This window comes from Cyrtonyx montezumae, unplaced genomic scaffold (genome assembly GCF_038088225.1).
Source record: "Cyrtonyx montezumae isolate F1298 unplaced genomic scaffold, pur_monq_1.0 scaffold_7, whole genome shotgun sequence".
In the NCBI taxonomy this organism is placed as follows: Eukaryota; Metazoa; Chordata; class Aves; order Galliformes; family Odontophoridae; genus Cyrtonyx; species Cyrtonyx montezumae.
Window position 1 is genome coordinate 27059104 of NW_027072078.1, and position 15865 is coordinate 27074968.

The following is a 15865-nucleotide window of genomic DNA, read 5'->3' on the forward strand; positions in this document are numbered from 1 at the left end:
CAGTTTGCTTTCTTCTCCCAAAGATTCTGCTGCTGATGGTGCCACTATTTCATGGAAGGAAAACTTTGATCTCGCTTATACAGAGCTGCATGAGATTGGGAGGTAATATTAACCCTGCTTATCACTGCAGTGAAATACCAAAACAATGGCTTGAGGCTTGTTCTTTAATGGGGAATTTAGGTCACTTTTTTGTAGTAAGCTTGAAAATTACTGCTCCTTTTAGAAAGAACTCACTAAGTACTGATTGAAATACAGGCCAGCTAAATTGTTGACTACATCTTGTCTCCCAAGACCAGTTGTGATTTGAGCATTGCATCTGTAACATGGATGACTGAATGTCAACCTCTGAATGACAGGGCAGCCAGATCCAGCAGCACCTGCTAGTATCTGCTCTGACATCCATGGCTCCATGTGAGCTTTTGAAGTCAGGATGGCTTGCTGGTTCTGGATGTGCTTAACCTCTGAAGCTGTTTGCAGAAGGACTTAGGCATGTGACAGACTGAAAGCACATTCCAAAGGTCTGTGCTGAGTGGGGTAGACAGTGAGCAAGAGCTGCATGACAGCTGATAAGGGACATGCAAACAGCAGCCAGGTCTTCACCCAGAGATCAGGGATAAGTGCTTCTGGGTCTGCAAGGGTAGGAAAGAATAGTGATATCTTAAAAACAGGCCAAGTGCAGCACATGGCTTTCTTAAGTACTCTTGCTTCCAGGAATGGTGTCAAGTACCAGCCTGGATGCGATTCCAAAGTGCCTTCCTGCCAGCTGTTTGCTCCTCATTTCTTACTGTATGCCTGGATCAGCAAGACAAAAATGATTGCTTAGCCATTGTTTGACAAGGCTTTTCTCTTAGTTGTCTTAAGTTTCGGTTCATTATTCAAGCAACTGGAGAGAGGAGACCCATGGTTAGGAACAAAAAGATAGAACCTGTGAAAACGGCAGCAAATTGAACTCGGGGGATGTTGTTAGAGGACATCAGCACGGCTGCACAAAGTGCTCTGTTTGCTCTTGGTGTTCGCTAATCCCCAAAGAATCCAAACACCCAGGGTAAGAGACTGTGGTTCTGTGCTGAAAAAGGTTATAAACAACGGGAGAAGTCTGATTCCTTGTGAAATGTTAATGCATTGAATCAAATAACACTTTGAAAATCAGTCTGTTATCACACTGAAAAACAAGCATGATTTATTCATGGATCCCATTCATTATTCTGTTTTTCTTTTCTTTTCTTACTTTTTTTTTTTTCCAGGGGACGATTCTCCATCGTAAAGAAATGCGTTCACAAATCTACCCGGAAAGACGTTGCTGTAAAATTCATCAGTAAAAAAATGAAAAAGAAAGAGCAAGCAGCCCACGAGGCAGCTCTGTTACAGCACTTACAGCATCCTCAGTACATCACTATCCACGATACCTACGAGTCTCCTACTTCTTACATCCTAGTTCTGGAACTGTAAGTACATGGAGCTACAATGAAAGCATATGGGTATGAATCACAGAGTTATTAAAACCAAGGATAAAATTCACCCGTGCAAAGACTTTGTCATCTGTTTCTGACTGACTGTGACATTAAATGAAATAGCCACTTTCTGCTGACTTTCCACTGCCTTTTCTTTACAGTAAATAAGATTCAGGGGTGCAAATAAAACTACTTTCTACTCTGGAAGCTCAATAATTATATCAGCAGTTAGTTTGTCCCACTGAATAGCATCAGATTTATTTGGGCAGTTTCGTCTGCTCTCTGTATCTGAACAAATGCACTTCAGCTGGACGGGAGCCTACATTGTTCTAATAGTTCTTAATGAAAAGAAAAAAAAAGCTGCATTGGGTCTATGTTTGTCCCTATAAGGAAAAATAGCTACAAAAATCCAAACTGCTTCTTTGTTACAGTATTTCCAATCAAGCATTTTTGGACTCTTTGATTGTTTATTTATAGAAATAAATAAAACTAGGTGGAAAACTTTGAGTTAGCTTTCCCACAGAACACACCACTAGCTGAAATATCTGTGATTTTTTCTGCATTATGCAACCATCTCTATAAATAAATTGATGAATCCAAATAATTAAGTGGATCTGTTTTCAAAGGAATCTCCTCTGTTGAATCCGTCCTTAAGCAACTTAGTGTGCTTTGAGATTGTCATTACATTTTTTAAGGGCCTGAGGTTTAATTAAGGATTAATCATTCTATCACTTCCATGCCCTACAGTACCTCGTGGCATTGTTAAATCTTAATCAAATCTCTCATTTTGATTTCCTCCATTTTTAGGTCACAAAGTTTTGATTTCAAATATTAGCTGTTCCTGCATATTCTGTGTGATCTTTCAGGTGTGGGGTTTGGTTTGTTTGTAGGATGGATGACGGTCGTCTGCTAGATTATCTAATGAACCATGATGAACTTATGGAGGAAAAAGTAGCTTTCTACATAAGAGACACAATGGAAGCCTTGCAGTATCTTCACAATTGCCGAGTGGCTCATTTAGATATAAAGGTAAGAAGAGGAGAGAATGATGCTATTACTCAGTGTCCTGGTACAGAGAGTTCCCAGCTGCGCATGCAGCAAGGAGGTACAATTGTGCCCCAAGAGGTGATGCTGAATGGATAAGGACTGCCCTCCAGACCTGCTGACCAGAGAAAGGGCTCAGTCACCTGCAAGGTCTATTTCTTCAGAGATGCACTGTTCCCTTAACACACTGCTCTGTTCTCAAGGGCTTTCTGGAAGAGGGATTTAATGGGGGTGAAGGGCAAGAGTCCCTAGCTCCTGAGTGAAGGACAGTTATAAGATTCATCCCCAGGGCATGGTTTGGGCTCACAACATGATAAGCAAGGGGAGAGCAACATGAAAGAGAGCAGGAGGTGGGAAGGGCTGGGAGGGAAAAGGAGCAAGCTGCGTGTGCTGCAGAGCCTGAAAGAGGTAGGAGATACACCCAGGGAGAGCTTCAGAAGAATCTCTGCAGTCTGTAATGTTGTGCTCAGTGAGATTAGCACAGCTCGTACCTCCTTTTGTTAGTACATGTGACAGGAGGCACTGCACTGTCCTGGATTTGGCATTGTGTTGCTGTACCCACCAACACCCCAGTGATCTGGAAAGACAGAACTAGTGACCAAAGTTTTGATCAAGTGCTCTGAATTTTGCAGTTTGCAGCTTTGAATCAGGTTGCCAGGAGTATCAGGTAATTTGTAATTTGTTTGAAGACTTAAGCGACGTTTAAAAATGGAGAATAAGAGCTGGATTTAACCATCATGTAGAGAGGACAGTCCAGCTCCACAGAGTGGACAATCTCAGCCCCTTAGCTCCCAGGCCTGTCAGATGAAGTGGTGTTTTCAGTCTCCTGATGCCAACTGCTACTAGTACAAAAAAAATTTAAAGATCCCTTTTGTACAATATATTATGTGAGAATTAGTCCCAAAGTGCTATATTATCCTGGTTTCTTTCAGTAAGGCTGTTTGTATTTTCTGCTGTATTTATAGGACCTGTCAAAAAATAGACATCACTTCTAGGTTAGAAACTGCAATGAATTCTTCATTTGATTGTAAGATACTTCCCAAAAACAAAGTGGGAAGCCAATTTTCTGTGACCTATTTACAGTTCTCCTGAGTGAGGCATGCTAAATAAAGCACCTTCTGTTGCTGAGCAGGAAGCAGAAGATGCACTGCTACAGCATCTGGCCGTGCCTTGGCCTAAGACCTAGCCATGTCTTGTCCTAAGATCTTGCTCAAGAACATGTTAATTTTGTCAGTGCAGATCACACAAGACAAGAGCAAGTTTGAACAGCAGTGCACTGTGTACATAGAATATTCATGAGGATGAGGAGCTATAGGATAGATCCATGGAAATGTGAATCTGGAGAGGCAGTGGGCAAAAAGTTCAACGTTTGCTTTACAAAGAGTACTTCTGCTATAAATTACACGCATTTATGTCATCCAAGTGTCACATAAATGGAATCTAAATGAATCTATCAGAGATACGCAAGTCTTTTCTCAAAATTAAAAAATCTGTCAGTGCTGTTAAGCTGTAGAGATTGTTTTGAGAAAAATAAGCACAATAAGCATAATTACATTTTTATTATTTTCTTTTCAACAGCCAGAGAATCTGCTCATCGATTTAAGGATCCCAGTTCCTCGTGTCAAGATCATTGACTTGGAAGACGCAGTTCAAATCACAGGCCATTACCACATCCACCACCTCCTTGGAAACCCAGAATTTGCAGCCCCTGAAGTTATCCAGGGCCTCCCTGTGTCCCTGAGCACAGACATCTGGAGCATCGGGGTCCTCACCTACGTGATGCTGAGTGGTGTCTCTCCCTTCCTAGATGAAAGCAAAGAGGAGACTTGTATCAATGTGTGCAGAGTCGATTTCAGCTTCCCCCCTGAGTACTTCTCTGATGTGAGCCACGCTGCCAGGGATTTCATCAACGTTATCCTCCAGGAAGACTTCAGGAGGAGGCCAACAGCAGCCACTTGTTTACAGCACCCATGGCTGCAGCCACACAATGGCAGCTACTCCAAAATCCCACTGGATACCTCCCGCTTGGCTTCCTTCATCGAGCGCCGCAGACACCAGTATGATGTGCACCCCATCCCTGGTGTCAAGAGTTTCCTGATGAGCAGGCTGAACCCTGGGACGTAATGCCCACCTCCTCAGACACTGCGCTGCTGGTCCTGAGGCATGGCACAGGGAGCAAGCAGGCCCAAAGCAGAGCTTCTGTACATATTTCTGTATTCGGTGTTGGCATTTGAAGGTACAAATCTGTTCAGAGGGCACATTACCTCCTCTGTTACTCAGGACCAAAGCAAGTAGGGTAACAGTGACAGGTACCTGGGTCCCCTCTTCAGTGGGCGCCTCCTGTAAGCATCTCCAAAATGTGCAGCAGCAAACACCAACTGGAGACAAGAGCCAAAACTGCAGTTGCCTTAATCTTTGGGAGGCAGCCTTATCAGAAATCCTCTTGATCTTTCTGAACTGATTTCAGAGTGTATGAAAGAATAGGAGTAGGGTAGTGTGTGGAGGAGTAAGCCTAGGCTGACCTTTGTGTGTATTGCAGGACTGGACTGAATGCAGCTCTCACTGAAGTCGCTGCATTCCTGCTCCAGGTTAACAGACGGATTCTGTGTGCTCTGTATGCCCAGGTCTCCCATGATTTCAATGAGGACTTCATCTGCAAGATCAGGTGTATTGGATCAGTTTCTATGGTGGCTTGGCTTAGACACTTCTTCATTACATGGTAGTGCTCAGAATAAAATCCCGTGTTAATCCTTGGGCTTTCTACTGCTTCAAGTCAACATGCAGTACCTTTTGGAGCTATGATTGAGGCATTGAATTCACTGGAGCATACAGCTGTTTCTGACTAAGCACAATGGGACTATGATGGTGTGGGGTTTTTTTAGAGCATTTTATATACACTGTACAGAAATCTTTTGCAAAACCTGTGCATTGAGAAAAGGCTGTGTCCAATTTTTGCAGTATCTGTAAACTAGATGATGATTAATGAAGACAATTTTTTTTCTATCACAGGTTTTCAGTATACATATATTGTATCATATATATAAATATATATATATAAAGGATCCTGTTCCATTTCTAGCTTCAAAATCGCTTGGCCCAAAGTCCATCTAAAGCCTTTCGAAGTGCAGTTGGTAAGTGGTGAGTCCATCTTTGTGCTTACAGCTTGAAAATTGTTTTCAGTGTTTAAAGTATGTCATTTGTTTCCTTTCCACACTTGTAAATATTTCTCAGCTGCCGTTAGCACCTCATCACCAAAGCATTCGTGAGGATATTTTTATGTCCAAAGCCTAATTTGTAATAAAAAAAGAAAAAAATCCACAATTAAAACATTCTCTCTTGCAAGCCAAGTTGTAACATCATCACACTGATGTTACAGTGATGGAGGCAGCCTTAAGTATGAGCAATGCAGGGAGCCTGCAGTGACAGATCAGCAGTCCATAGGCTGGCCAAGTCTTCTCTCTAGCAGCAGGACTGGAAGGGGAAACACCTCCCTGGCTGCTGCACTACAAAACCCTGCAGCCTTCCAGGCTGAAGATCAGATTATTTTTTTTCCCTTGGCATATGCGTATGTTGTCTCAGTGCTGAGTGCCACTGCTGTGCCTGCAATAGGAAATGTCATTTGTTACTAAAGCTTTTCCTAAGGAAAAGGGCTTATTCTGGCCATGTGTACTCAGCAGAGGCTTTCTTGAGATATCTCATAAGGGCAAGAGCCAAATTCTGTTCACCATCCAACTAACTGCACTGTGATGTATCTTCAGGAGCAAAAGCTGTTTCTGCCAGCAAGTGACAGAAACACTCTGCAAGTATTGCAAATTCCCAGGGCTCTGCTAGCCCTTCTTATCCACCTCTGAGTTCAGTTTCATGGCATTTGGAGACCAAGCCCTTATCTTTGTGCTTGCTCTACCAGGATGCTAGAGCAGTCAGGCACAGCAAGTTACAATGTTCAGTGCTGCAGACCTTAAGATCTGGGAGCCATATGAAGGTGGGTAAGCCTGGGTGCCCACGCAGAGTTAGAGGCAGCATACAAGACTGTGTGTGTGATCTGATCCTGGGGGTAGCTGAGGAAAGGCTTATGTGTTCATGGAGGGCTAAAACTTCTGGACCTGTTTCAGTTTCCCTCTGTAATTCAGCAGCTAATTTTCTGAGCAATTCATTAGCACCTCGTAGAGTAAGACCAGACACTCCTCCTGAGCAAGAGTGTGAAGTATGCAATTTCTTAGCAGCTGAAATATCTGCAGGAAAAGATTAAAGGGGTGTCTTTAATTAGCTCCAGCCTCAGGTACTTCCTCGCTGCAGGACTGTTTGTGCTTCTTCCCATTTTCAAAGCTGGCTCATTGTGCTGTGATTGTGTTGCCTTTAAGAAAATGTTTATGGAAGTGTGGTTTATAAAAACCACAGCTTTCATTGGGCCCGTGGGTACACTTTAAGCAGCACTCTTTCTGCTTGGCACTAGTACAAACAAATTCTCACGTCTCACAGGAAATCTGGAGTTATTTATCATTTTATTTTGCTTTGTCCTGCATTCACATTTCAAACTGTGAAAACAGGCACTGTGGGCCTACAGGGGGAAAAGATCAGATTGGTTAAAGGAATATTTAAGCTTTACTATATCTTCCCTTCCCATTTGATCAAAATTGGAGGCTTAAATACTGCTTTAACAATTCTTCAGTACTCTAAAGCAATCCAGGCTCTCCAAGTCCTGACATCTTTTTATTTTAAATGGCTTTATTTTCCATTAACATTTATCTTTAAAATAATTTTCCTTTGAAACTAAGAGACAAAGCCTGTGTCCTCAGCAGGCCTTGTAACAAATGCCACAAAGGCTGAATGCAGAACCGCGTGGTACGATGTGACTATATATAACTGTATTTTAATGCCCTTGCAACTGAGGGCTGCATCAGGTGACCTGGGCTATGTAAACTCCCAGAGACAAACGTCCAGCACAAGGCCTGGATTTGTTTTGCGGCTCGTTGGCTGCCTTCCATCCCAACATGGTGCTTCCCAAGGCTGCAAAACCAGGCTGTGTGCAGCCAGGCTTGGCCTGTGCTGTGTCAGTGCTGCGTGTTGGCTGTGGCACAGTGGTGGGACAGGTGAGTGTGGCTCTGCACGGAGCATGGCCACCTCAACCTCGTACACAAAGCGTAACACTCCACACCCGTCAGCTTTACAGCAGCCAGCTGAAGGAGGAAAGGGGACGTCCCAGCTGACGGCACAGAGTTGTCAAGGTGCAAAGTCACGCCACAGCTTTAAGATGTCAGCACGCAGGGCAGCCTGAAGCGCACCGCTACGCCACGCGTGACCCAACACTACGGACACGGCTTCGGACTGTGCCCCCTCCCAATGAGCGGACTGTGCTAACGATGCAGTTTCTGGGCTTTATTTTCTTTATTTATTTTGGATTAAACTCAGTCGTTCAGAGAACAGCGGCTCTGTTTCATTTCCCGACGCGGGTTGATGGTGCTGGGAGTGGGAACGAGCTGCACCCGGACCGCTCGAGAACTCCCCCCCAGAACCGTGGGGGGCACTAATAGGCGGCGCACCTCCGCGCATGCGCACTTCCTCGCGGTGTCGCCGCTTCCGTCCTTTGGGCGGGCAGATGGCGGCGGACGGTGCGGGTCGCGTGGCGGTGGCGTTGCTGGAAGCGCGCGCTGTGCGCTTCGGAGACTTCGTGCTGCGGAGCGGCATCGCATCGCCTGTCTACGTGGACCTGCGCGGCCTGGCCTCCCGGCCCACCCTGCTCCGCCTGGTACCGTGGGAGGGATCGGGGTGCCGGGTTGGGCTGCTTGCTGCAAGATGGGCATCGTGATTCTGGGGCGCGTCCGGAGCGGAGCGGCTGAGGGAATGGGACTGCTCAGGCTGGGGGAGGGGGAGCTCAGGAGAGAGCTTATGGCTCTCTATGATCCCCTCGAAAGGAGGTTGTGGCGAGGTGGGGTACCCTCTGCTGCGGTAGCAGCCATAGGGGGAGAGGTGATGGCTTCAAGTTGTGCCAGGTTGGATATCAGGAAACGTTTCTTAGAAAGAGTGGTGGTGCGTTGGCACAGGCTGCCCTGGGAGGTGGTGGAGTCACCGTCCCTGGAGGTGCCCAGGGATCGTGGAGATATTGTTTGGCAACGGTCGCTTTGCTCTGACTCCTAAAATATATGTATTTTTTAGGTTTCCGATCTGCTGTTTCAGAGAGCAAAAGATGCTGGGCTCCAGTATGACTGCGTGTGTGGAGTTCCGTACACAGCTTTGCCATTGGCCACCATTATCAGCTCTGAAAATCAGATTCCAATGCTTATACGAAGAAAGGAAGCAAAAGACTATGGTAAAACTGTCAAACGATGAGTGTTGTTACTTCTTGTCTTGTCACATGTGCCTCTGTTTCAGTTATAGCAGTTCTTTTTCTCCTAAAACATACCTCTCACAACATCCTAACCCAGGCTCTCCAAGCTGCACCTGGGCTCCTGCTCTACTAAGGATGAAGGGTCTCAGGCTTCATCTTTGTTCCCACAGTGTCTTTTTTCCTTTAACACCATTGCTGTAGGTTACTGCCCTCTTCTAGAAGCAGATTTGTAATACAGTTTCTGATATGCTGGGTCTGGTGCCATGTTTGACTTCCAAACAACTTTTTGCGTAACAACTTCAAGAAGAATCTTTATTCTTTTGTTGTCTCTCAGCCACTTTTGTATCCTACAATCATTGGGCAAGGTGAGCCAGGTGAGAAGCCATCAGATCTATACCTAGCAATCAGTTTTACTTGATTTTGGCTGAAGTGTGGGCAAAGTGCTCATAAGGGGGAAGAGTACAGTATTATCCAAACCTGGCAACTGAGTTTCTATGTCCAATAAGCTCTCTTCTGACATCATTCAGTCAGACAGAATGTTTGTCAAACCTAAATGGTACTCCTTTGATAGTGTGCTAGGCATGAGAACTTTTACTTTTCATTTTTGTGAAGGACAAGTTGATTGTGACAGCAGTTAACTGCCGGGCACAGGGTTTCTGGTGTCACACAGATTGCAAAGCTGCACTGACACTTGTGAGGCAGTCATGCTCTGAGCACCACAGTGGCTGTGTAATGTTCTCCTGCTGCTGCCTGCTTCCTCAGAAAGCCAGGCGTCCTTTGTTGCTGCCCCCTGAGAGCCCTTTCGTGGACTTGTGCCTATTGTTGGTTATGGTAAAGGCATTTGGGGGTTTTCCTCTTGCAAATTGTTCCAACAGCAGGCATATTACTTCAATTTCTGTAGTCGGCTTCTTAAAGATTGTTAAAAGATGTGCTGTCGATAAGATGTTGGTTTTGAGAATGGATCGTGTGAAGTGTGTTATCCCCTTGGAGGAGTAACAGACTATGAATTGAATTATGAGGCAGTGATTGAGCTGTGATATCTGGACTCAGTAATAACTGCATAAATTACCCCTGCAAACTGACAATGAGTGTGGAATTCCTATAAACCTGAAGTTCAGTTCCATTTGTACTGCAGCTTATGCTTGTCTGCAAGTACAGTTATATTGTGTACTCTATGTTAACATCTCAGGTTAAAATCTGGATGCATTTGATACATTCTGAGGTCTTCTGTACTTAATTCAGTGAAATGTTGTATTTTAAAGGTACCAAACGGCTGGTAGAAGGCACCATTAATCCAGGAGAAACATGTTTGATCATTGAAGATGTGGTAACAAGCGGATCTAGTGTACTGGAAACTGCTGAAGTTCTTCGGAAGGAAGGATTAAAAGTCACAGATGCTGTAGTGCTGCTGGACAGGGAGCAGGGTGGGAAGGCCAGGTTAGAAGAACATGGAATTCACCTGCACTCTGTGTGTACACTGTCCGGGATGCTAGATGTTCTTCAGCAGCAGGGAGAAGTCGATGTGGAGATGGTTGAGAAGGTGAAGAATTTCATTCAGGGGAATGTGTTTGAGCCAGGGGCTCAGAATGGGCCTGCTCCAATGAAAAAAGTCTGTAAAGAGCTGAGCTTCAGGGCTCGTGCTGAGCTGCCCGGGGTGCATCCTGTCGCAGCCAGGCTTCTCACGCTCATGGAAAAGAAGCAAACAAACTTGTGCCTTTCTGCGGATGTCACAGGATCCAAAGAACTGCTGCAGTTAGCTGCCAGCCTGGGCCCCAGCATCTGTATCCTAAAGACTCATATAGATATCCTGAATGATTTCACACCAGACGTGGTGACGGAGCTGAGAGCGCTTGCAGATCAACACGAGTTCTTGATTTTTGAAGACAGGAAATTTGCAGACATTGGAAACACAGTGAAACATCAGTATGAAGGTGATTATCATCAGCCTTGATGTGCCATGTTTTTGCTGCCAGTCTGTGTAACTGCAGCACTGGAACAAGTTGTGAGGAGTGACTGTGGGACCTCCGACCTTGAGGGGACAAGGCCCTGAGCAACCTGATCTAGCTTTGGAGTTAGCTCTGCTGAGAGGGTGTCACCTCCAGAGGCCCCTTCCAAAACCTAAATCTGTTTATGAATCTATGCTTGTGCTCAGTAAGTACTTCTGAATGGCTGTTTGCCTTGAGAAGGGCGTGTGTGATGCGTGTGAGGCAGCTTGCTATTGTATGCTTGCCTGCTGCTTGTGGCTTTTGTTTGTTACTGCAACTGCCCACTGCTTTTTTCTTTTTTCTGATACTATGCTCCTTATGATCTGTATACTGTTGCACCTGTGACAGTAGAATTGTAGCTTACCGTATGGGCAGTAAAGGTAGGATACTAAGAAACATTTCTGAAACATGAAACTGGGAGATTGTGCTTTGTGATTATGTAGCCATCAGGTTTGTCCCCTAAAACTGGGCTGTAAAGGCTGTTAAGCTTCAGTAGTTAAAAGAAAAAAAGCTTTTAAAGTTGGAATGGTTTATCGCACTGCTTGTTTTGTTTAATTCACACTTCTTGTTTAATACATTTCTGATGACTAATTTTGCTTTGCCCCGGTCTTTCTGTCTGTGTTCTCAGGCGGTGTGTTCAGAATAGCATCCTGGTCGGATGTGGTTAATGCACATGTGGTTCCAGGCTCTGGAGTTGTGAAAGGACTGAAGGAAGTGGGCCTTCCCCTGCAGCGTGGCTGCCTTCTGATTGCCGAGATGAGTTCCCAAGGGTCTCTTGCAACTGGGGAATACACAAAAGCTGCGGTAAGGTGGCAATTTTGTTGAAGGTTAACAGCTCATGAAGTGTTCTGACACAGGAGGCTGCTAACATCTACGCTTCCAGAAGTCTCTCTAGCTGTGTGATAAGTTTTTGTTCTGTGGAAACTAAGGAATCTGAGAGTGTGGCACTTGAAGATATCATCTGTGGGCTAAAGATGTTGGGAGTTCATGCTGTGAGTTCTAGTGGACACACCAGGTTTACCATTAGCCACGTTTTTTGTTAGCAGTGAATTTGTGGTAAGTAATAGACTGAGTGAACTTTGACTTGTAACTCAGTAACAAATGTATCTTTTGCATTCTTGTCTGAAAGCACAGCGATATCAGTGAGATATGAGTCAGTGCTGGGTGACTTTATATTAGCACAGCAAGAACTTGCTAGCTCCAGTATTTCATACCCTGCCCTACACAGGTTAATTAGAAACAGATTGGTGGGCAAGGTTGATTTTAGGCATATCTAAGCTGTTTTTTGCTCCTTTTTAGGTACAGATGGCTGAAGAGAACACTGATTTTGTTTTTGGATTCATATCTGGATCTAGAGTTAGTAAGAAACCAGAATTTATTCACTTAACTCCAGGAGTACAGCTGCAAGCTGGAGGTAAAACTTACCCTGAAATATTTATAATCTGTTTGTAAATAGTGTAAAATGTGATTTGGCTTTCAGTGGAAAAAAGTGAGTTCTGGAGAGAATTGGGTTACTCATGTCTGGGGGAAGGAGTCTGTGTTTGCCGTTTCCCTACTATGGGCTGCCTTGTGTATTTCTGGATGTACTGATCTCTTTCCTGGGAGTTCTGAAGGGCAACCAGCATCCCACACAGCTTATCTGCTAGATAGATCTTCTTGTGCTGGAGTCTGTGTATACCATGAAGTACAGTCCTTAGGCACGTGAAATGTTTATAGATGGGCATTAGCTTTGATGTACAACTACTTGGTAGGTAGAAAACATTCAGTTAAATACTGAAGTGTATCTGTAACCTGTCTGAGACTGATATTCCTGCAGCATCAATGAAATGGAAGTCATGACTTGCTAAGCAGTCTGTCCAGTACTTATCCAGGTAGGGAAGGTGTGTTTCTCTGCAATACTTACAAAACCTGAAGTGAAATCGCAGCTTCTACTTTAACGTTTGGAGTTCTAGCTGTTTTAAGAAAGCTGAAGCTTATCTCAGCAATCACAGTCAGCGTTCCTTTGAATACCAGTTCCATCTGTCATAGTTGGTAAATCCCACAGAAAGAGAACTCTGTCAAGTTTTTGATGTCTGTAGTAGGCAGAGATTCATTAGATGGAGACGATTTCTAGTCAGTGGTGTAGGATGAGAACTGAAATAACAAACGTGTTCCAGCACCTTTGAAAGTTTTTAGCAGATAACAGTTCTGCGCAAACTAAAAAAACATTTTATATGTTTCAGGTGATGATCTTGGACAGAGGTACCTAAGCCCCAAGGAAGTGATTAGTGGAAAAGGTTCAGATGTTATTATTGTGGGACGTGGCATCTTGTCAGCTTCAGACCGTCTTCAAGAAGCAGAGAAGTACAGGAAGGCAGCTTGGGAGAGCTACATAAGCAGGCTCGGTGTTCATGCATAAGATCAAACGTAGGTCACCTTCCTAGTCTGTAAGCAAAGCAGTTGTCAAAATGGAGCTGCAATCATTGTGAGACTTCTACTTAAATATGCAGACACTTCAGCCAGTAGAATATTAAGCCCTTTTGGAAAAGATCTGTTACTGGCTACGTTATTTCTAATTGCACACATACAAAGTTGTACGCGCTGTTATTGTTTTTATGTATTTTTTTTTAAGTATTTGAAGGTATGAGACCAAAATTTCATGTCCACATGTTAGTCTGAATAGTTTTTCTCTACTGAAAAACGATGAATGAAAACACTCCTAAGATAGGTTCCTGGCAGTTGTTGCTAGTTTCTCTTTCCCACCCTTGAATTCCTCAGACTGTGGAAACAACGTTGTACTGTTCTCTGTTAACATCACCTGTGGCACTGACCTTGTGTCCCCCTCACAGAATTGCTCAGGTCTGCCTGAGCTGGAGAAGGCTGTCAGCCTGGATCCCAGGCAGTGAAACTGAATTACTGAATTATGTTACTTAATGAATTGATTTGACTACTTTTTTCCTTTGTCTTTGTGCAGCTGAGTGCAAGTGGTGACTGATCTAATGAGAAAAAAAAGATGTACTTTTGGTAGCTTGACTTTTTCAGAAAATATTTATGGAATACTTCCTGGAATTATTTTCCACACGTTATGGAGAAGTGTTACTTTGAAATATCACGTGTGAAAGGTTTTGATTAGAAAGGATGGAATCACCTTAAATATACCCATTATAGATACGGTGGAAATCAGCTTGAATTTTCACTAACAGGAAAGTGTGAAGAATGCAGATGAACAGTGGTACAGTTGTAGACCATTGCTGTTTCTGTGCTGATGCAACACAGAGAAAACTGGGTCCCTTTTTAAAAAGCCTGTAGAATAGGAACAATTCTATCCAGTGAGAATTCTTTTGCTTTAATAGTAACTCTTTTCCCAGCCTTTCAAATGAAGAGAACAGGCTTATGCTCAAGTTCAAATGGAGACTTTTTGCTTCCTGTTGAAGAACAGAAACAGGCTTGGATTTGAGGGCTCTGTGGTATGCTTCTTGTATTTGTGACCTTGTGCTCTGCTGGGAGTCAGGCTTCAGAAATGTGTGGTTGAAGAGCTTCCTAGCTGTCTGGGTATGCTGAGGTTAATGACCTTAGCCTTTTGCTTTTCATGTTTCTTGGAAGTGTTTCCCTGATGATTCTTAACAGGACTTAGAAATGTGCTTCTGAGGAGAGAACATTAGGATTTACTCTGCATGTGTTTTGTTTTTCCATGGTTGGTTCAAGATTCTTAGGTACCATATTAATGTGGAAATTAACATGGAAAACTCCATCCAGGAAAGACACTCTCTGGTGTCCCTGGCCACCTTTCACCACTGAATTTGGTGAGTGTGTTGGCTCTTAGGAGATGCCCTGCGGTATTCTGACATTTTGCATCAACTTCCAAGAAGTTTCAGACCTTTAAAGTGAACAGAGGGTTTGTTTACTGCCTTACTGCCTTTCATTAATGACCTGATAGCCTTGAGGCCAGTATCAGAAGCCAGATTTCCTTGCTTTTGCTGCTTTGTCCACCAGGTGGAGCTGAGACACTATTTTTCAGAGCAGTCACACCCTCCCCTTTTATAGCTAATAGTTTCCATTGCCGATACCAACTCTAGATATGCTGGAGCTGAAGGTCTGCTTGCTTTTCAACAAGTTACTCCTTCGCCTGAAGCCACAACTTAATGCAGTAGGGTTCAGTAGGCAGCTGCCTCAGCACTGCCTGGGGTGGAGGGGTTGCTGCTGGAGCAGCATCATTACAGGATTTTGTAAGTCCAGTATTTCCCACTCATTGTGTTGAATTGCATCGAGCAGGTGTCTGTAATTTACACAGCTAAAACCCTGAACAAGACTTGAGAGCTACTTTATCAGGAGGAAAAAAACAGCAACTGAACTGGGAGAGATCGCCATCACCTAATTAGCTAGCCTGCATCTGAGATACTTGCAGTGAAAGTTTGGAGCATCAGGTTGGAAAGCTTCAGTTCACCATCCTCCCCTGTGTGCACAGTAAGTCACAACGGAGCTGTATTCTGGTGCTTCATTTGACAGCAGTCAAACATTTCAATTAGTGAAACAAAGCCGCGTTTGCCCCTGCCTCCCACCCGCATTCTTGTGTCAGAGTGATTATAGCAAACAAGCATGTGGGCCTCCTTTTTGTGGCACCTGAATATGATTAAAAATCCATTTCAAATTAAGAAAAAAAAAATGTTAATTTCTGTACTTCCCCCCCCCTGCTTGCATAGTTTGTGCTGTTGGTCCCAACTGCTTCTAACATGGGAACTAGGTCACAATTTACAAAACTCATTTGCATTATAATATATGAATCTAGAAGTCTTGCAGTTCGTTCTCTGGTCTGCAATGTTCCAGCATTGCTTTATCAGCCAGTAATTGACAGTCATATTTTTGTTTCTATAAACTGTTTCATGGATGGTTATTCAAGATCTGATTCCAGAAGAATAACTGAATCACTTCCCCTTAAATGGACACAGACAGCTGTTTGAGTGGGCTTTCAGCAGGAGATACAAGTGTTGCATTTAGGAAACAGTAAAGACCTAAGGAATGTGCAATAACCCAGAGGAAGTTTGTTTCCATTTTTGAGTTTTGGAGTCACTGACTCAGGGAAA

At 44.0% G+C, this 15865-nt stretch overlaps 1 protein-coding gene across 1 annotated transcript; it reads left to right on the top strand.

Moving 5' to 3' along the window:
- Positions 1-8085: 8085 nt before the first annotated feature.
- Positions 8086-13741, top strand: UMPS (uridine monophosphate synthetase). The gene is made up of 6 exons (XM_065750990.1): positions 8086-8241; positions 8649-8802; positions 10083-10751; positions 11434-11609; positions 12105-12219; positions 13028-13741. Exons 1-6 carry the CDS (start codon positions 8092-8094, stop codon positions 13201-13203), a joined length of 1440 nt encoding a protein of 479 aa, XP_065607062.1. The 5' UTR covers positions 8086-8091; the 3' UTR covers positions 13204-13741.
- The last annotated feature ends 2124 nt before the right edge of the window (positions 13742-15865 follow it).